We start from the raw sequence: 21425 nt of genomic DNA on the forward strand, positions 1-21425 counted from the left end.
GAATGAAGCCATCAAGATGTCATTTCATGGAGCACGAGCAACGCTCCCAGATAAACATCAAACCCATCTGAGAATAACCGGGCACGTCAGCAAACACGCAGACCGTGACGTTCTTGCCGAGAACTGTGATGGACAGCAGGGCCGCTGCCGCAAAGGGCAGCTCCCCGTCAGGAGCAGCCCTGGCAGTCTCGAGTCTCCGTGACTTGGATGAGACCGGGTGTTCTAACACCTGGAGGAACACCGAGATAGCTGCCACGTAGCAAGGGTGTGGCAGCACTTCTTTACCCTCTGCCCTCCATGGTGACAGCCTCCTCCTCCAGGACAATGACAGGAAAGGACCCCTCTGGGCCCGACAATGGAGTGAGCAAAGGAGTGACAGACAGGTGGGGTTGCCGAACACGGGACCAGCAGCATCACGTCACCATGCCTGCAGTGAAAGGCTTAAAAGAAAAGGACAGCAAAGTACGTTCTCACCTGTTGAACACAAACAGTTGCCATCATTGGTTCTCGATTGAAGCAGGACTTTAGGTACCCTAGGATCTCCTCAACGCACTGTGGGAAGTAAGGCAGAGACGTACGGTGACTGGGTGACACCTCCTGGTGTGCATCCTAGCCTGGAAGCGCCTCATAAACTGACTTCTAACAACGATGCGTTCCACAGACGCATGTAGGGGGCTTGCCACTTCCAGGCCCTCCTGCGGGCACCGGGGCGAGGGAGCAATGCGAACAGGGTGTGTGCCGACGTGTGCTCAGAGAGGACTCAGGGACAGGAGTGCAGCGTACGGGGGGATGCGATCCTGGCACGGTGGCCAGACGGTCCCACCGAGGTGGGGCCACCCCTAAATCCTTTGACGAGCTTCACTCTGCGGGACAGTAACTGAGTATCAGCAGAACAGAACACCAGCTAGCCATGAAAAATCACTGTGTGCGCCAAACTGACATGTGAAAAAAAGCACAGGAGTAAACGAGAAGAAACATTAAAATTACGTGTATGATGACTAAAACCAGGTCAGTTCTATGCACATCAAAAAAAGATTTAGAGAAATGAAAACATCTGAACTTTACATATACTGTATTTCAGTTAAAGGAGACGCAGGTTTCGGGGTGGGGGGCATCTGTAACTCACGCTGAAATTCATCCAAAAACAAGGTGTCTTGGGGGCAGGACAGGTGGACACACACTCTAAAGCAGACGTGGCAAAGCGGCCCTACAGAATCTGGGTCGTGCGCATGCGACACGGGCACGCACCGCACAATTCTTTGTAAGGAAATGTCTCAACATTTCCTTACAAAACCGGGCGAGGAGACTCTTGAACTTGGAGGCAGAGAACATGGGTTCCCACTGCAGCGCTGCGGCTCCCCGAGGCACCAGGAACACTACGCGCAGCTAGGTGTTTTTGCCCTTTCCACTTGCGAAGGTCAAATGAGAAGCTAGAGGGTTCTGTCAACAGTTTTAAACCCGCCAATTTCCTAGAATAAACTTGGTCTAAGCTAATATACGGTAAATAACTGTAAAGATATAAATAGAACCCACTCCAGCCCCGATTTGAGGCTAAGAGTCAGATTCAGGTGCCGTGACATAAGCAGTGGCAGGGTCACAGAAGCTTCTCCGAAGCTGTTAGCACTTTCTAAATGTGCCTGGAGGATGGGGGTCCCATCCCCACAGGCACTTGGCCCAGGGGTGCGCACCAGGTGTGCCAGCTACAGCTCCCTGAAGGAGAAAAGAAACACAAACCTTCCCGATGTCCTGCAGAGTGGCCAACTCTAGAATCTGAGCGAGAACATCCAGGGCAGAGCGCAGAAACCCCCCGAACTTCTCAGAGCTGTTCTGAAGATCCAAGGTGACCTTGGGACGGTGGAGCGAGAGAACACACGGTTACTGGCAACTGTCACGATCTGGCCATCTAAAATGAGGACACACGTGGTGTGCTGCGGTAGACACATTCCGCTCAGCAGCCCTACACACTCACCGTTCGGGCTGTTCTTGCCTGTTTTAGCACTGGGAAAAAGCCTTGGAATTTACTCTTTCAGAGAGCTACACAAAAATCTTTCAAAGGCATCTTCCAACTTACACAGACACTACTGACAAAAACAACTGCTAACCTTCTATCTTAATGAGAAGCAAACTTTAACGTCTATCATAACCAGTATCTGATAAGCAGCACATCTCTCCCTCTCCACACACACGCTCTGTGTCATATATGTTAGGATCCCTGGGGAAAATCGTTATCAAATTCAGACACAGCCTTTCAGTTTGGCTACAGCAAAACATTAAATTAGCTTTAAGAAGTATTAATTTAAGATTCTAAAGGCTTCAGCTTAAATTATGTCGCGATTCCCCCATTTAATAACTGAGAGAATGGGTCAGGTCCAAAGATATAATATGTAAAAACAAGATCAAGGGGAAGAGACTGACCATGAAAATAAAAACCGGCCAGAGCCCTGCAAAAGCACTACAGGAAAAAGAAAGGAAGCCGCCTGGAGGAATGAAACCCAACCACCCGCGACGCAGACACGAAAGCAGGCAAGAGACACACGGGGCGAAATGCAAGTGGATCTAAACGCTGTGGCCACGCTCACGTCAACCTGAGGGTGTTTTCGACAAGCCGAGGAAGGACGGAAACTCCAGAAGTGAGACCACTGCAGACCCCAGATAGGCAAGTCCATGACGCCCCATCCGGGGTAGACAGGAGGGAAAGGGTCACTCCAGCTGGCACTGAGGGGAGAGGCCTGGACTTGGCGTTGGTGGGGAGGGGGCGGTCAAGAGCGTGTGCTCGTGGGGAAGGAAGGCCTTTCTTGAATAAACAACAGAGGCCACAGGGTGAGAATTAAGATCACAGGGCTCTGAGGAGACCTGAAGAAGGACCTGGAAGCTGCCATAAATAGAGCTGGAAGACAGCCTTGAAAAAGCTAATTGTAACTCACATCCCTGAGTCCTAAGTCACTCACAGGTATGAATACGCATGTACACGAGCTACCAATCTGAGGGAAAATGGCAACAACCCACGAGGAACTTGCATGTGTCCCGTGTTTACAAAAGCAGCGGCACCTTGTAGTTGGCGTGGGTGGCCTTCAGGACATCGTGCAATTTGAGGTATGAAGGAAGGTGGTAGAAACTTCCCAGTGATGAGGATTTGTTGGCTGTAACTGGCCCTGTGGTGTCGGATTGTCGAGAGGCTTTAAAAACACACATACAAAATAAACTTTTAGATCAAAAGCAAACATATGCTAAATTTAAAAACAGGTTACTGCTAATATTGATTTTTAAAAGTATTCTGGTACTTTAAAAAACTTTTTCTCTGACTTTTGATTAATTAGAAATAATCAGAAATTCACTAATAAACATAAGCAAAATCTGAGTAGCTCCCAAACCGTAATAAAAGAAAAGAAAAAAATGGTATGATGCCATTATTTGCTTGTTCCGGTATGGTTGCCTGTTTGCGAATGAGATGAACAGCTAAGCCAGAGGCCGTCAGCCCACCTCTCAGAGCCCAAAGCTGCCATTGGCAGGACAGGGTTGACCCAGGCTAAGCTAGCTCGTGGCCCTTAAGCAATCAAAAGGGATGACCTACAAACAAGCTCTGCCAGCTGTCAAGGGTACGCTCGTCATCATTAAAGCAGTTTTAAACACTGAAAGGCCAAGCACTGTATGAAACCACTCCACTCTGGCTTTAGAGGTTTTTGACCCGGAGTCCTCAGTTTATTCACTCCACCAGAGAGGTGAGAGGTCACATCCCGACACCGCACTTGTGAAGTTCTGAAGCTTCTGAGCTGGTAGATCTTCCTGCGGCACCACGGTCACCCTTAGAAACCAGCGGCTTTTAAAAAGCCTTAACACATATGCTTTTCATGGAGAATGAACGGGAGACTCGCGACTGGCCCCAGGCACTGACACGGGAGCTGGGCACAGCTGGGTCTGCAAACGGCCGTCACCTGCGTGGCCTGGGCTCTAGTGCCCCCCACCACGAGTGGCGCAGACTGTGCAGCTGCTACTCCGTGTAACTCTGGCCCCGCGGTGCCGAGCCTCCCGGGTCTGTGAGGTTTCCGGGTCCTCTCCCTCACATGACCGGATCCCTCTTTATCTCGCATTTGGCACTTCCAGTCGTGAATCTTCCACTTCCCACTCAGAGCTCTTCCCCCGTGGAACCAACCCCGACTGCACTGGAACTGGCCACCCGCCGCCTCCCCTGAACACCAGGGACGACCACGCTGCAGGGACGAGAAGGGAAGAAGTAGCCAGCCAGCTCCCTGCGGTGGCCCAGAAGCCTGCACTGTCCCCGTCGCGTTACCAGGGACGCTTAGAGATGCTTGAGGCCAAATGTGGTCGGTAATCTTTCAGTAATTAATATTTCACATCTGAAACCACCCCCAGGGAAGCTGTGTCTGGGTTCACTGCTGTGTATTCTTTCCAAAAAATACCAAATTATTCTATTAACATTGATGTGAACAGAAGTTTAAATCCTAAATTTCTCTGACACAGATGTCATAGAAATGTCTCATGTCTCGTGCACCCTTGTCCCCCTCCACAGTCACAACCCCATACCTGGGCTGGCTTCGCTGCTCTTCTTGGGACTCAGCGGCACAGACGCCTGCTCTGCCGGTTCCTTCTCCTTCCCCTTCCGTCGGATCGGACTTAGAGACGGCGGGTTCGTTAGAGACGGCAGGGCTGCCTAGGAGAGAGTGAGAGCTCATGAAGTGCAACCGCACAGACGCGGGAAACGGCAGCACGCGGTTCTAGCATTTACAGGAAAGAATGAGCCCCATCAGACTTCTCTGAATCCCATCTACAGAGCTCAGGCACCATACGTGCTCCATCCTCTAGCCACGGCACACTGCAGGCGGTCGGCATGGACCCAGAACTTCCTAACAGGTGTGCTAGGGGCAGAAGGAGGCGTCAGGAGGGGCCTGAGGCCATGGGAGCCCAGGCACGCCACCTCCATCGGCAGCGACCGGGCGTTCTATGGGGCCTCGACACCAGAGGGTGTGCGCCAACGTTTTAAACTCTGGTTTCCAAATGAGGAAATGAGCTCAGAAATGGAGTGACTTATTCAAGGTCACGGCCAATAAGCAGCAGAGCTAGAAGACAAGGGAATACAGAATAGCCAGCCCCCACGCCACAGGAGGCAGCCGGCACCGCAGCACAGTGCAGACGGTGACAGGGGCGTGGACATCGGGCCCCTGCTCTGCTGCTCGCTCACTCCACGAGCAAGACAGAGAACAGGCAGGCAAGGTTCTGAGTGCGCCGATCCACCCGAAGCCACTGTGCCAACGCTTTACCGTTTGCTTTGAGGCTGGCTTTCCTGAACGGCACAGAAAAGCGAGTGTCTGCCAGCGCTGCAGAGGGAGCGCGTGGGCAGCGCCCGCTTCCCGAGCTCTCCTGGCTGAGCTGAAGCCTAAGGACGACACTAGCCCTCTCCCTCCAGGGGGACAGTATCTGAGGAGGACGGCAAAGGGCTACGAACCGGGTGATCACGTTTTGATGCGAAACTCAGTGTCACGACAAGAGCTGTCCTGCTCATTTAGAGCGAAAGCGAGGGAGGGAGGGACGGGCGGTGAACACAGTCTCGGGAGCCCAGTCACTCAGCCACGAAGCCACCACCCGAGCCCGCGGTTACCTTCACTGCTGGCCCGGGAGCCACGTCATCCAGGACGTGCGCGCAGATGTTAACCACCTTGAGCAGGTGGGAGAAGAGCTGCTCCACCATGGGCACCAGGCTCCGATCTCCCAGAGCGGGCCACACCTCCTCCTGCTTGGTGGCTGCTGGGCTGGCCTCCTCTTCAGAGGTCCATGGGCTTTTCAGAGACTTGGGGGCACTGGCTGTGATAGAGGCACACGTGTTACCTCCCACCTCGACAGCGGGGGGACCAGAAACCGCTCAGGGAACATGCGTCCTTCGGACTCATCTACATCGGACGTCACCTGATAGTCAACTGATACCTCGAAATTAAGAGGAAACTGACAACGGCCCCCCAGACTGTATTTCCAGTTTCCATGAATGTCACCGTCACACACCACCCAGGACGTGTCAGTCATCTGAGGCCCCTCTCGATAGGGGACCCAGGCCCGCGGCCTCTGCCTCCTTCACGCTTCCCATCCGTCTCCTCCTGCACTCCACAGCCGCGACCTCGTTCAAGTCCATCTCTCGCTTAAACTACAACACAAACCTTCTCCGTTCCCTTCCTTCTCCTCCGACCCACACTCAAGTCGGCTGGGCGCTAAAACACTAATGCGGCCGTGAGTCCCCCTTACAAAGCTCTCTGGTGCCGTCCCACGGCAAACGGGCCAAGTCCTCCGTAACGGAGACCGGCGACACCCACACCCACCAATTTCAGCGGCCCTCACCGGCCATGCTCTGCCCTAGTCCTTGTCCTTACGTGACATCCAAAATGACTTACTCGCATGTCACACACTGTTTCACGTCTCCGTGCCTTGGGACGTGCTGTGCCCTCCGTTAGTTCATGTACCCTTTTCCTGCCAGCCCATAAATCTTGTTTCCCATCCTAATGCCCAAGGGACAGCGGTTACGGCCACTGCACTGCCGCTGAACTTAGTCTACATGTGCCCCTCTAATCTACATTTGACTTCAGAACGGAGCCCACATGTCATACTTTCATGTCACCCTGACACCTGACAGGTACCAGGCCCGTGGTGCCCCCTGAAATGAGCTTACCTCTGGCTAACTCAGGGCCTGGGCTGCGAACAGCATCTTTAAAATACTCGATGCAGAACAGCTGCCTGCAGGACACGCGCATGCGTGTCGAGACCGTCTGAAACTCCAACGGAACAGGCTGCCGCTGGCAGTGACCTCACAGCACTTCCCGTCACGGCTCACTAGCACCACCCGTCAAAAGGAAATCAAAAGCTAAAGACCTGGGGTTCATGTCTGAACTTGGTACCGATACCTGCAAGCAAGTTTCCGGCTAAGATCAAAGCATCCTGGTGAGCCGAGAGGTCGAGCGGGAACCACGCCGACGAGAGCAGCGCGAGGATCACCGAGGCCATGCCCACGGTGCAGCTCTTTCTAGACTCGTCTGAGGCGCTCAGTGGGGGCACTCTGGAAGCAGACGTTCGCAAGGTCAAATTGCAGAAAAATTTTAAAGCAGCAAGAGGAAGGCGCATCACTACGTTTCACATGGGCTCATGGTGCGATTTTACCATTGTTAACTACCATCTTTCTTATAAACCGCAGCCCCATAAATCATTTGAGAAGGTCTGATTAAAGGTATTATAACCGTTTATCTTGACAACTTAACTTTGTTTACATTTTGAGATGGCACATTTTACTCCAATGCCAAAGCTGCTCAGAAGTCAAGTCTAGTGCTGGCTCTCTGACTAGAAACTGTGGTTGCTCTGTAGCTATCTGCTGACAGAGGAGAGCGATCATTCCAGACCAGAGAACGCTGTTCACTTCAGCAAACGTCAGTCATATGCTGATTACACACGAAATCTGCAATTTACTTCCAAATGTGATGGTGAGTCACTAAAATTTTCCCAGTTATCAGGACACATAAAAGAAGCTCACTCCTTAATCTGTGGAAGACCCGGAACCAGTTCAGACCTGTTAGGGCATCTCTGGAAGAACGTCATTTCAAAATGAAAACTGCTCATGTAAGTACAGCAGCCCCTAAATGACACCCTTGTAGTTCATCATGATTTTGTATGATAGGTCACATTTGATTTTGAACAAAAATGTTTCTTAGTGTTTAATAAATATCAATAATTCTGGAGAGAAGTAAGCCGATTAGAAAAGTCTTTTGCCAGGACACGCATTCTCTTAAATGAACCTGCAAATAACACCCTCAATAACAACCTGCAAATAACATCCCCCACGCTGAACAGCAAGCATCTGACACCCCCTGAATGACACCAGCTCAGTGCTGCCCAGCGGTGCCTATCACCAGTCCCACATGGTCAACAGGGCAGAAACAAGCATCCTTCAGGTATTTTCCCAAGAGGCCCAAATGATAAAAAAATAACAAGAAAGGAAAAACAGGAGTGTAACAACTATGTCTGTATCACATGGAGACATCCACGTGCTGAGAAAAATACATACCCACAATGCCAACCTAAACTCCAAATGCAAACAGGAAAGGCAGTTGAAAGAAGACACAAGGCTTCACAGCATCCAAACTAAAGAAAAAAAGAACAATAAAATCAAAAAGAGTTTATTAAACTGAACCTCCTCTTACCCTTCATAAAAGTACAAACAATGGAAACACAATCGAGATCTGCCTAATGCTAGGACACTGTCTTACCATGGTACAAATCCGTATCTTACAAAGCATAGCTAGACATCTGACATCCAGGTTTTAAGGGAAAGTGGCTGAAACCCCCATGGGGAGAGGCCAGTAGCGGTGCAGCAACTTCTGCCCAGAACAGTAATGGCCCAGCGCCACCCCCTCTGCCCAGAGCACCCTTCCTCCCCCGCCCCGCTCAGCTCTGCTCCCAAACTCACACAGGTTCACACCCACCCACTGAGCAGACCACAAGGACCACCAGAGCGGGCGTCCTCTCTGTCTTAAAAGCCCAAGTCTAGAACAGTGCCTGACACCTGTAGGCCACAATACATACAAATAAATAATATTTATTTATATCTTCCCAATCAAGGGAAGACCAAACTACAAAGAACCCAAATGATATCTAAGTCTGACAGGCATTGATACCAAGATGCCCGAATCACACGGTGTGCGTTTCCCACAGTGTGCGAGCATTGCTTCCGTCACACAAGATCAAAGACAAGGTTTAACCTGGTAATCAGCAAATTAACGCTACGTTGGTACAATATTCTTTTTTTCTAATTGTAAAAGTTACACTTGCTCATTTTAGGAAATTTGTGAATGTCCGAAAAATGCAAAGAAGACAACAAAATTCAGTCATAATCCTAAAATTCATTTTGGCAATTTTCTGCCAGTCATTTTCTTGAGTATATGAGAAATATATACACATGAATATTGTTTTTCATAACTAAGATCTGACTATACACAAGCATAGTTTTGTGTTGTGCCTTTTTTCACTCAATATTAGAATCCAGATTATACTCACTATATTATTAAAAATCTCCAAGTATCATATTAATAGGTGCATAATAAATAAGCTACCACAGAGAATTCAATCCTTCTTGGTTTCTTGGACATTATGATTCTTTTCCAATTTCAGCAGCATAAATAATAATATAATTATTACACAAAAATCTTTGTTGACATTTGTTTTCCCTCCTTAATATATATGTTACAAAGTTGCTGAGTCAATTATATTAAGAGATATTTTAAATTTCTGATGTATTATCAATTCAGATTATGGCAGTTTTTTATTTTTATTTTTCTATTTTTTAGGCGAGGCAACCCTTGGTTGACCTCACAGATTGCAAGGACCTTGTCAGCTTACAATCCCTTATTTTTTATTTTTTAAAAATTTTTTACACCTATAGCGCCTGGTCTTCCTAGGTCTCCCATCCAAGTACTAACCAGGCCCGACCCTGCTTAGCTTCCGAGATCAGACGAGATTATGGTAGTTTTTATTTTCATTTTCATGCTTTCCTGTATTGGCTGATTTTTTTTTTTTTTACAATGAGCATGTATTACTTTAATAATCAGAAAAATAGGTGTTATATTCCAATCAACAAACCAAGATCTGTTCACAGAAGCAAAATTTCCTAGTACACCCCGCACATAAGAGCTCTAATTAAGAACTGAGCTCACGAACTGCCGAAAACATACTTCACGAAGACCGCCCTAAGGAGACTTACGGTGAGCGCCCGCGTGGTGGACGTGACGAGTTCGTGAGACACCGCTGCAACGACCCTCGAGAGGTTATTTTCCAGGGTGACGTCCGTTATGCTCGGCAGTAAATTATAGCCTCTGTATATTCTAATGAGAAAAATGCGGAGACTTAAAAATCCATTTCAAAAGATTCACATTAAAGGCTACAAGACCTTAAATGCCTTTTACTTGACTTAAGTTACAGCAAGACTGGAAATGAACGTGGCCTTCATCCTGTGAGAGTAGCTGCAATCACAGCCCTCCCTGCCGACCCCCGAGCGCCGGCAGTGCAGGGCCATGGCCACGCCCTCCGCGCCAGCCTGCACGGCCAAGGCCACCCATTTCTCACACTGAGTTAACAGATCCGTCATGAAACTACTCCTTGCGAGACAAAAAAGTCCTTCTTCCACCACAGGATAGCTCAGCCCCTTCCCCATACTCTGCTCATGGCTCGGCCCATTTCGACCCCTCCTGGGATTTACATACAAATTCTAACTCCCAACTCTGTGAATGAAGCCCAGGCAGGGGAGTGTCTGATGCACCTTCGTGCCCCTCAGTGTCCTGGGCACGGGGTCACTCAACGACAAGCCCGGAAGAAGAGTTTTATCTTCGTCACATAAACTGTAAAACAGCAGGCAGTGGAGCTGCAAACACGGCTTCCCCACGGGGAACTGTGTTCACCGCGCAAGAACCAGCAGAACAGCGCACGTCGAGGGGCCGGCCTGAGTCGGGAACCGGGAAAACTTTCAACGGAGCAGTGAGTGACCAGCTTTAATAAAATGTTATACTCATCTCTGCTGGCATCTAAACATTCTGAAATCGCATTTAGAAAAAGATAAAATATTCTCCGCTAATGAAATACTCTCATGCTGCTTCTTATCATAAAAGAATATTTACCCTGAATCTTTTCAAAGACAGAAAATGCCAGTTGAGCTTAAAAAAAGGAAATTCTCTGAGAATCAAATTACCTCCATGAGTTTTTTAAGCAGTCTTTAAATGAAAAAAAGTGATATTTATTTAAGAATAATGACTTCAAAATGTGACAGCCAAGTTCCAAATTCAGAATGAAAGTATCAAGCGAACATTTCAGCCTGGAAGTCAGTTAGCTCAAATTTTAAAAAAATTGCCACTCGGCAGAGAATTATCACATAAAACTAATTTTTAAAATAACATTTAAAAGAGTTAAAAAAGCATAATAGTCACATTATTACTTCTATGGCCTTTTTTGCAAACTATAACTCTAAAGAAAATTATAACTTCATTAGGGCATTTCTGTTCTAATGACCTCTACTGTCCATGCCACTCACTAGAGACTCAGGCGAGAATGCGCTATGCGGAGCCATGTGAAACTGCGTTTAAAAGCTTCTCACAATAAACGTGACTAACACTTGCGAGTCACTAAACTGGTGAATGACCCTAACTAACACTGACACTCTTTACTAGGCTGCTCACCTAAAAATTAACCGGCACGACATAACCATACTCTTCATAGGGAACACGAATAAAGTGAAAAGTTAATGGACAAGTTTTGAGATAAGACACAGCAGAAATCAGGGTCACACAGAATAATACATCCGTCAGTATGTGGCCTGTAATGTCACTATGTGTGACTCAGCAGAGCTTAAACAGAGAGGTGGGCTAGTAAATCCTGAAAAAGAAATAGCCTATCAAAGGAAGAGGACCTACTCGTATACCCTCGCCTTAAGGTTTTTCCCTAGGAGATCCATTTTAGATTAAAGCCCCAAAAAGGCGTCAGGAAAGGGCACGTGATCCCCGACGAGGTCAGGCCGGGTTAGTTTACCTGGCTATCTTACCTGGTTATGGTGCTGACGGAGAAGTGGGAGGGCGGCTGCGTCTCGTGCATGAGGAGTTTCAGGTAAACGCTGCTTTGATCTCTCGCCACAGCCACTACCGGATCAGCTTGTCCTTGGTCACATTTGTAAAAGAGTTTTGGGACAAGCCTAACATAAAAGGAAAGTTTATGTACTCCAGGCAGTACCTGAAGCACACCTGTGTGCATGCCATCCCTGTCGAGGTGGCTAGCCCTAACCCACTGTCCACCCACACGCCACCACGGCCCTCTGTCAGTGGGGCGCTTGCTCTTCAAACACATTGGCGGGGGGACTCTGGTCACAGGGCCACCCCGCCACACGCCCGCTCTGAAATAACCAGGTGGTCCACTTTCTTTCTGTCTGCTGTAGAATTAGTAAGTGCCTTTCTCTGCACCTGTTAAATGCCTTGTCTCCCTGAGCCTCTCATCAGCATCAACGGGAGCACTGAGCACTGCCCACAGCCAGGCCAGGCCTGCCCGCTCCTCACATGTGCTGTCTGGTCCGCGGAACCAGCCGTCCAGCCCAGACGGCAAGGCTGCAGCTGAGGTCCCTCACAATCTAAACTGAACCCGAAGGCAGAATCCGGGACCCTTTTGCAGAAGAGCAGGGGGCTCACTGTGCAGTCAGCCTCAGTGCACATGTGGGTGGGTGTGCTCACAATCCTACAGGTGGGACGCACAACCTGCGACTTTCTCACACTGGTTTGCAAACCCCAACATCTCTAATTAAAACCTCTTTCCTCCATGGAGACTTGGCCATTAAGCACGGTTTGTTTCAGGGTATAACAAATTGCTATCACTTGCAGGAAATGGTAAAGATCCCAAATCGTTGATTAGGCAAGTCACACAGACCAGTTAGGTCAACGAAAAGGAACATCTCACAAGTAGCCAAAACCATGCCAACGACAACGCTGAGAACGGAAAGGATGTACACCAAAATGTAACTGCAGTTTTCTTGGGCTACTTAGGTTACAAAGGTTTTTATTTCCCATTTTATATTTTCCCTAAGTTTTATTCAATAAAAATGTGTTACTCTTAAAACAAAACAAAAGTTATTTTAAAAGGAAACATCAATTTCTGCCTAAAAAACTAACACATATTTAACTTTTTCTGAAACATCTGATTTGATGAGAAGGATCGGGAGCAATCGTATTCTGGTCAAGTGGGAGCACAAACTGGTACACGTCGGGAGACCAGTTTCACAGTACCAAAACCCACGAAAAATCCACTTGTGGGTATCTCCCCAAGACAAATAAACATGTATGTCCACGTAAAGTCTTGTGGGCAAACGTTCACAACAACAGGACTTGTGATGGCCAAAAAGCGGAAATAATAACAATATGCATCATCTGGTGAATGAATAAAAAATGTTACCCACATGATGGAAAACTATTCAACAATAAAAGAACGAACTCATGGTGCCTGCCACAGTATGGTGAGCCCCAAGCACTAAGTGAAAAAAGCCAGGCAAAGTCCATCCAGCGCGTGATCCCATTTATAGAAAACGTCCAGAAGAGACAAATCTCTGGAGTCAGGAAGTACATTTGTGGTTGCTTGGGGCTGCAGCTGGAAACTGAGAATTTGGGGTCTTTTTGGGTGATGAAAATGTTCTAAAAGTGGATAATGGTGTTGGTTACACAACTCCGTAAATGTACTAACAATATTTAATTGCACACTTAAAATGCATGAATTTTAAGGGATGTAAATTATCCTCTAAAAAGATTTTAGAAATTAAAAAGAAAAAAAAAAAAACATAAAAAGCTTGGCCTAGTAATGCAACTTCCAGAAATTAATTTTAAGAAATTATAAACATTTATGTGTAACAGTGGTTACTGGAGCATTATTCTTTATTTAAATCAAAGAAAACTTAATAGCCAACCAAATATCTATATAAAAATTTATCACAATCACATAGTACAAATGGCACTAATTAAAATTTCTTTTTTAGAAGAGTATTTGGTAACAGGAAGACACCAACAATACATTAATTGGAAAGTACCAGATTACAAAACCGCGGTATATTTTGTCTCAAATCTGAGAAAGACACCCGTTCAGAGGCCACACAGCGAAACGCTGACGGCGGCCGTCACGAGTGGCGGAGCCGAGCGCGGTTCCCGCTCTCCTTGGTGCTCTTCTCTATGTGCCAAACTTTTGACGACAGTGCGTTACTTTTACAATAGGAGATTAGTACTTTGTTGTTTTAATTGTCATTTTAGACTCTCATGGCAGTGAATAAATTTTTTTGATAGTTTAAGAGCAGCTGACAATGACCTCAAAAGATTTTAAAAACTGCCCTCGAGCCTCTGAGTCTTCCCCTTTTCCCATTCTCGTAACACGAAGTGCTTTCGCCAGAAACGTGAATGGAAGGAAAAGCATCCGGCAAGTACCTCACTAGCGAAGCGGCCGCGACGTGGCGCACGCGGGGGTCTTCGTCCCCGAGCAGGTGGAGGACGACGCCGCTGAGCACCCGCTCCTGCAGTTTCAGCAGCTTTGGCGAGAAGAGCAAAGACACAGACACGGTCTCTGTATTTAGCTAAGCTTTCGGTAAGATATTTTGGAAAGCCAGGGAGGAAGAACTCGAGGTCACCAGTCTTAAGTTCACCCCATGCGACCCCAACTTTCCCAGACCTCAGCGGAGAGCACTCGGCGCGATTCCGCACCAAGAAAGCGCGACTGCTGGGGGTGACAGGTGGCCTCGCGAGATGAGCTGCTTACCCCCGTGTAATGGTGGGCCCCGCGGTGAAGGTGGTCTGCCTTTGCCTCCAAGAAGCTCACCAACCTAACGGAAGAACACGTTGAACGATGAAACAACGTGTCACTCGGCAAACACCCGCTGACAGACAGACGCCGGGGCGGGAGGGCTCGCGGGCTGCTCCGAGCACAGGGAAGGCTCTGAGCGGCAGCACGTGCGCCAAAGGATGGCGACGCTGCCGTGTGACGGCAAGGGGAACCACGCCCCTCGCATAACTCCAGACCCAACCAGACGTGCTCAGCAAACCGTCTTCAAAACAAGTATAAGCGTGTGTTATTCTGGGAGGCTCCAAGTGCCCAGCAGAACTGGCTCGGGCGCCAAGCGCAGAAGGTGGGGAGCCGCTGGCGGGGGGCAACCGGCTGTGGGCCGGGAGGAGCTCCCCCAGTGCCCACCTGTCAAGTGCGGTCCATCCCTACTTGTCGGAGATGCTCTGAGGACACAAGAAAACACCCGGCTGCGGGCGGCAGCACGAGCCTGGCGAGATGCGGCGAAAAACACCGGTAACAAAGGGGAATTCCCTTCCAAGGGAACAACTTGGACCGAAACTCAGTCCTGGAAAGTGAAAAGCTGCAACGCATCGAGTTATTTCTCAGTTGCAACAAAATACAAACCAGCTACCTGACCTGAGTTCCGTAAAACGATGTCATTCCTGTTAAGGAAGCAGAACTGATGGGAGCTACGTGGTTTTAATAGTCTGATCCACGTTATTCCCGCCATCCGGACACTTAAACGACTATGAGGAAAATGCCCTCCTCTGCCTGCACTTAGAGATTCCGGGAATAGAGCGAAGCCGAGACGGAGAAAAACGCCGAGGTTCCTGCCGCACGGGCTCCCTGGGAACGACCACTGCCTGCATCCGCCTTTCGATGCCTCGTGCGAACGCTGAGCGGCCCGGGCTCCGCGGACGAACCTGATGTGCTCACCTGAAGTCAACCTCTGCGAGGGTCTCCAGCAGCTCCGTCCTCAGCAGCCAGTACGAGCTGCTCCGCAGGCTCAGCACGTCGGTGATCAGCTGTAAGCCCAGGTCACTGCAGCTGCTGTTGCACAGGCTCGCGACGCAATGCTGAAAGCAAGGCCATGGCACTCGCATCCGGCCAGCCCAGGCCAGAGCCGCAGCCGGCGTCTGTGACAGGCCGGAGCCGCAGCTGGGGTCTGTGGCGCTACCGGCGCACACTCGTCCCGCATCTCAGAGGTCCTTCTAGCATACACTTCATCTCAGTCAGCTCGAGTGAGCGGAGCCGCAGCCGGCGTCTGTGACAGGCCGCAGCCGGGGTGTGTGACAGGCCAGAGCCACAGCCGGGGTCTGTGGCACTACCAGCGCACACTCGTCCCGCGTCTCGGAGGTACTTCTAGCATACACTTCATCTCAGTCAGCTCGAGTGTAGAAGTAAGCGTGTCTCATCCACATAACCATTTCCTTCTTCCTCTCATTTCTGCCTAAGTCACGGCCTCCATTCTCAGACACTAATCTCACGAACATTTACCGGTGGTCAAGAGGAAGACAGGGCAGCGCCACCCACTTCTAAAACAAATCTCAGGCCCCACGCCCTTGCTGATGTTACTCTGTACTTTGCCACACAAGGGGACAGAATAGGACTTCTGTGGCTGCACCGTTCCCTGCGCCTGAGCACACACGCGGGCATGTCCACACAGACTGGCACGGGGCCAGTCGCTTCACCATGCTGCCAACACACTTCCCTCCGCTCGACCTAAATCTGGCAAACTTCTGGGATTAAGGAACAATTTCGGCCAGGCCATGAAGTTTTAAAAAGGGAAGGCATCCTATAAGTTCGACAATTATAAGGCTTTTGTTTTAATTTCTACTGGTTAAGTTCTCCCGCTGCTGATTGGCCAGCTGTGATTTATGACCCAGGTGGTATATAAGGCTGGACTTGCCACCACGCAAAGGACAGAGGCCACTCCACGGACACAAACACAGAGCTGCTCAATAACCCTACGCCTCACTGGACTCTTATTCTACAGCCTAATGGACTTATTGTTTTTAATTTTACACATAATATTAGCAAAGTCAATTTCCAAATACACGCTTTAGGAGAAAGTATATTTCAAACACGTATTCTGAGAATTAAAATTCAAATGGAAGTCTGTTAAACCTTAACTTTATCAGCAGTGTTTTCTTTCTAAAGCTGAGTGGTGGATACACAGATGTTTATTAATGTTTACAGCTTTAGAATGTCTGGGCACATTTGATACTTTAATTGTAATAAAAGTAAAAACTTCTAAAACTTCAAAAGAAACGAGTATGATCATGAACAAATAATTATGCTCACCCGCACAGCAGTACAAGCCAACTTGCAAGTAACGGAAGACTCATCCTTCAAAGTTCTCTGCAGCAAAGGAACGCAGTCCACCAGAGAAAATGTACTTCCTGACCAGAAGAACAAGCAGCAAACACCGTTACGTAAACTCAAGCTTAGCCGTGACACCTAGAAAAGCCAGTCCTGAAAATCGGCCGTTACCTGTCAGAGTCCTGACAGCACCCATCCAGTCCCCCACTCGGAAGCGAGACCTGCTGAGGATGGAGCAGATGAGGGTCCCACACAGGATGGCCGTGGCCCCGCGGACCTGCGGGTCTCCGTGAGCGATGTAGTTCAGGACATCCGAGACGTACTGCTCGTCTGCAGGGACAGATCACCCAGCTGCTATGCCTCCTTCGCTTTCCTAACTCACGCAAAAGCTCGATTCTCAGCAAAGAAAATCAAGGGCGAGGGACGAGCCAAATCTGGACAAGGCCCGACACAGTGGCCATGCTAGGGGACCAGAGACCCCAGATCCATCGTACGGCTGATGCCACCGCACAACCGGTGAGGATCTAGGCTGTCAGCCAATGAGCAAATTCCCAGATTTCATTTCAAAAAAATTAGAGAAACTCAAACGAGCCTGCTCTTACCTAACATAAATTCAAAAGCACAAGTTGGTCCCCTTGCCCAAAGAAAAAGCAAGAAGGAGAAGGCAGGAGGAGAGGCTCCGAAGTGGAGCTCTTCCCGCCACTCACTCCACGACTAGAACACGTCCCGGAATGTGTGTCGCAGGGGACTGCGCCTGCTGTCGAGTCGCCTTGGCCACCCTCAGTTCCCACATGTCTGAGTGTGAACACCTGGCCTGCCTCAGGGCGAATCGCCTTGGCCACCCTCAGTTCCCACGTGTCTGAGTGTGAACACCTGGCCTGCCTCAGGGCGATCCAAAGCAATGCCGACATAATACATAGTTTGTGCTTTCGGTACAAAACCAGTGCATAGTAAACTGGCTCCCGTTCTAGAATTCTATTACTCTGTGCTTTAACTAAGCATCGCATTGACAGTCCTAGAAGCTACGTTACTATCTGTGTTTGGTGAAGAGCTGCCACCAGTTCAAACGCCACAAACTACCTCAAAAAGCATACTGCTCTAAAAAGGGCCAAGATGGTTTGGAATAGTTTTCACAATAAGGATCAGACATGAGGAAGGAGGTGTGAACTTTTAACATACCAGGGTATTCCGTGGTGTCAAGAGGTATTTTGTAAAGTTTGCTGAAGAAAGACTCAGGATGAAGGGCCACGGCGGCGCCGACACAGCTGAGCGCCAGCGCCTTCACGCTGACCCTCACGTCCCTGTCCGGAACCAGCGCTGCAAAGCAACCACCCGAGTCACCTTCAGCATCAAAGCCGCATTTCATTTCCAAACAGACAAAACTAGACCCACTAAAGCCGCTGCCCAACACTTCCTCCTTCCTCCCGATGCCCTCACTTGCCGACTCGCTCCCTCCCCCGGCTGCAGTAACCAGGCACCAACCTGGTCACCCAGCTGACCTCCGAAACTAGTGACGGCCTTCAGCTCTGCACCTGCCCTTCCATACTTACCATTTTTTTCCCCGGTTAGCAAAAATGAAGCAGATAAAAGGCGGACACAATGGACAAGGGGAGCAGAATCATGGTCGGTGGACTGTCCTATGTCACCCTTGATCCGGCAAGGCTAGAACAGAGAAATTGACACTTATTTGTCTTATAATCAGAGAACCAATACGTTCACTCGCTCGTTCACTCAACAAGTAGTTCCCCGGGCAGCGATTATGCCAGCACTGGGGACAGAGATGCTTCTCTGCCCACGTACACGCCTGACCTCACACACCACGGTAAGGCAGAACAGCCCAGCCAGAGGCAGTTATGGCACAGGGTCACGTGGGCTGCAGCAGGGATGGAGCACCGCGTAGAAAGGCAGCTGAGACCAGCATGTGGGAGAGGCTGCTTAGGGAAGCACAGCGTGAACCGCCACCCTCAGGACAAGGAGAAGCCCCTCAGGCAGAGGGAAAGCCCAAAGCTGGGAGGGGGCAAGCCTGGCATGAAGGGACCTGGAAGGAACGACCAAGGTGGCAACAGTGGGCATCTGTGTAGGACTAAGTACAAAGCATTATTTCTTGCTCTAAAGAAACTTAAAATTGAGAGGACAGGCGGTTCCTCAAAAACTTCAAAACACAATTCCCATATGTCCCAGCCATTCCACATCTGGATGCCTACCCACGAGAACCGAGATCAGCGTCGTGAAGAGGTGTGTATACACCCGTGTTCACAGCAGCATCATTCGCGGTCACCGAAAGACAGAAGTAACCCAAGTGTTCACCAACGGATGAACAGAAAAACAAACTGTGGTATCACATATAATGGAATATTATTCAGTCCTAAAAGGGAAGGACTCTGACCCCTGCTACGGCATGGATGAACCTGGAGAACATCACGCTCAGTGAAATGAGCCAGACGTGAAAGAAAAAATCCTGTATGACCCCACTTCTATGAGGCCCCTAGAACAGGCAAATGCCCAGAGACAGAAGGCGGATGGTGGTGCCGGGGGCGGGGGGAGAGGGATGGGGAGTCGCTGTTTAGTGCGGGGAGAGGTTCCGTCGGGACCATGAAGAAATCCTGGAGATGACGGCAGTGGTCGTCACTACAGTGTGAATGTGCTCGATGCCACTGAGCTGGCAAATTCTGTTATGTGTACTTCACCATAATACACGAACAAACAAATCCATTCAATGCAGCAAAAGCAAGAAACGCTGCAAGGCCATGCGCGACCGTCAGTGAGAGGTCTGAGAAACCATGAGGGAGCCACCGGCTAACACAGGGCTGTCTGGGGCGGTCTCTCACGGGAGGCCAGGCTCAGGCAAGTCTCAAGACTGCCGGTGCCTGGAGAGGCAGCAAGGAGGAGCAGGCCTGGGGGAAAGGCCCATTTTCAAAGGAAACAGCTGAGCAAAAACTCCACAACGGGCGAGCCAGGCGCATGCTGCACAGACGGCGCCGCGGTGTCACTGTACGCCGTGTGAGCGCGGAACGCCGCGCCGTCTCCAGCCGAAGCCTCTCACCTTGTTTTCCTGATCTGGCTCGGCGGCTTCATCTCTCGACACAAATTTATCTACACTGCTATCAGAGGGCTGCCTGCTGTGGCCCATGCTTTTCAACAGGTGTGCTTGTTGAAGGGCTTCAAAGAAACAGAAGTCGAGACTAAGCTTCCAACGAACACAAATACACAATTCTACACACAATCAACATGAAAGTACAGGCGTTAGAGCAGGAAAAAGGATGATCCTTCCTCATCCGCTGCTTACAACTCAGAAAACAAAGATATCTAGAAGCTAAGATAAAACTACGATGTTGGGGTTGAAAACGAGACCTTTTCAAAGCACGTCAGCTGAAGTCGACATACCGATGGCAGAGTTTCTGAAAGCGTCTGAGTCTTCATCGGGAAGAATGCCCGTGGGTTCCTCGTCGCCGTCCTCCTGCGGCGGTCCAAGCTGCATCCCTGAATACTGGCTGTCGGCGCCATCTAACACCTAAACGGTTCAAGGCTGTGAGGGTTCTGAAGTGTCGTCGCCAAGTGTTGACGTTCAACACGGAAGCGCAAAGGTGGCACCGCTAAGTGACATGAGCCACATCTAACGCGAAGGCCAGTCCTCAAGTGCACGTGGATGCGCGTGCGTAAATCATCAAGAGCTTGTTGGTCACACGTTACTGCTACATTACAGAAAGCTTTTATAACTCTACAAATTCCAAAGAAATTCCAATCTGGAAATTTCTCTCTTTGATATAAAAAAAAAAAAAAAAATTCCAAACAAAACCTTTGTCTTCATAAGCAAACTTCGTAGTCAGTCAGAAATGAGGAAAATCTTTTAGACAAAAACTTAACAATATAATAAACAGATTGCCTCCTAAATTGCTAGGACTAAATCAACTGTTTTGGACACGGTATTTCACGTACGTAGCCATAAACTGGGTTATAATTCCATACTACAAAACTTTTCACATCCATTTGAAATCCCATATAATTTATCTGAAAAACTGAATAATGAACCCTCAATATGCTAATAAATTATTACTAAAGTAAATTCTACATCATTTAAAAAAAATTATCCCAAGTCTTATGTGATCAAAACCAACCAAGGAAAAAAATGATCTCCTCCACTCCCCGTCTTCCAGATTAGTTACTAAAAACGGACAAACAAAACAGGTTAAATGAGAAGTTTCACACAATAAAAAACGTTTCTGAACACCTCAGTGCATGCCGGGCCAGATCAGAGCACACATGTCAAGATCCCTAATCCTAATCCTGGAGGTCTTGCCACACAGGCCCATCCCACCCTTGTTTTACAGATAAGAAAGTGCTCCAGGCTACACAGCTGACCAGCAAGGCCCAAACGCTCATCCCGGTGGCCCCGAGTCAAGCCCTTCATCCCCACCCTGAGCTGTCTCACGAGGAAAGTCCCTGTCCCCTTCCATTTGCTTCTTTTTCTCTACAGCACTTACATCCCTCTGACTACGCAGTTACTCTCCTGTTGACTATTAACTTGTCACCTGCCCCGCTACAAACACACACTCTAGCCTAGGGGGAGGCAAACGACGACCTGTCCTGCCACCCAAGTTCGTAGTTTTATTGGAACGCGGTCATGCCCCCATTTCTAGATTATCTGCGGCTTCTTTCACACTCCAGCGGCAGAGCTGTGACAAGGTCGCAAAGCTCACAAAGCCAAAGAGATTTACTTTCCGGCCCCTGCTCCAGACTAGGAGCCTCCTGTGAGCTCCGCCCCAGCTTGTGCACAC

The 21425-nt window shown here is 49.1% G+C and overlaps 1 protein-coding gene across 2 annotated transcripts in view; it reads right to left on the bottom strand.

Annotated features, from left to right (window-relative positions):
* HTT (huntingtin) overlaps nucleotides 1-21425 on the bottom strand; it is a 103217-nt gene that overhangs the window by 54995 nt on the left and 26797 nt on the right. For both annotated transcript variants that reach the window (XR_003048463.1, XM_025051720.1), the window contains 18 exons: nucleotides 20035-20161; nucleotides 19694-19809; nucleotides 18201-18312; nucleotides 17830-17967; nucleotides 16822-16980; nucleotides 16633-16730; nucleotides 15265-15404; nucleotides 14305-14368; nucleotides 13977-14077; nucleotides 11573-11719; nucleotides 9746-9866; nucleotides 8054-8130; nucleotides 6903-7054; nucleotides 5615-5817; nucleotides 4543-4669; nucleotides 3049-3176; nucleotides 1735-1845; nucleotides 475-552 (listed from right to left, as the gene is read on the bottom strand). Coding sequence is in view for 1 of the 2 variants with exons in the window: in XM_025051720.1 (XP_024907488.1) it covers nucleotides 475-552; nucleotides 1735-1845; nucleotides 3049-3176; nucleotides 4543-4669; nucleotides 5615-5817; nucleotides 6903-7054; nucleotides 8054-8130; nucleotides 9746-9866; nucleotides 11573-11719; nucleotides 13977-14077; nucleotides 14305-14368; nucleotides 15265-15404; nucleotides 16633-16730; nucleotides 16822-16980; nucleotides 17830-17967; nucleotides 18201-18312; nucleotides 19694-19809; nucleotides 20035-20161 (2199 nt within the window). In the remaining variant the exon portion in view is untranslated. The remainder of the gene's footprint in view (nucleotides 1-474; nucleotides 553-1734; nucleotides 1846-3048; nucleotides 3177-4542; nucleotides 4670-5614; nucleotides 5818-6902; nucleotides 7055-8053; nucleotides 8131-9745; nucleotides 9867-11572; nucleotides 11720-13976; nucleotides 14078-14304; nucleotides 14369-15264; nucleotides 15405-16632; nucleotides 16731-16821; nucleotides 16981-17829; nucleotides 17968-18200; nucleotides 18313-19693; nucleotides 19810-20034; nucleotides 20162-21425) is intronic.

This window comes from Pteropus alecto, unplaced genomic scaffold (genome assembly GCF_000325575.1).
Source record: "Pteropus alecto unplaced genomic scaffold, ASM32557v1 scaffold5, whole genome shotgun sequence".
NCBI classification, from domain to species: domain Eukaryota; kingdom Metazoa; phylum Chordata; class Mammalia; order Chiroptera; family Pteropodidae; genus Pteropus; species Pteropus alecto.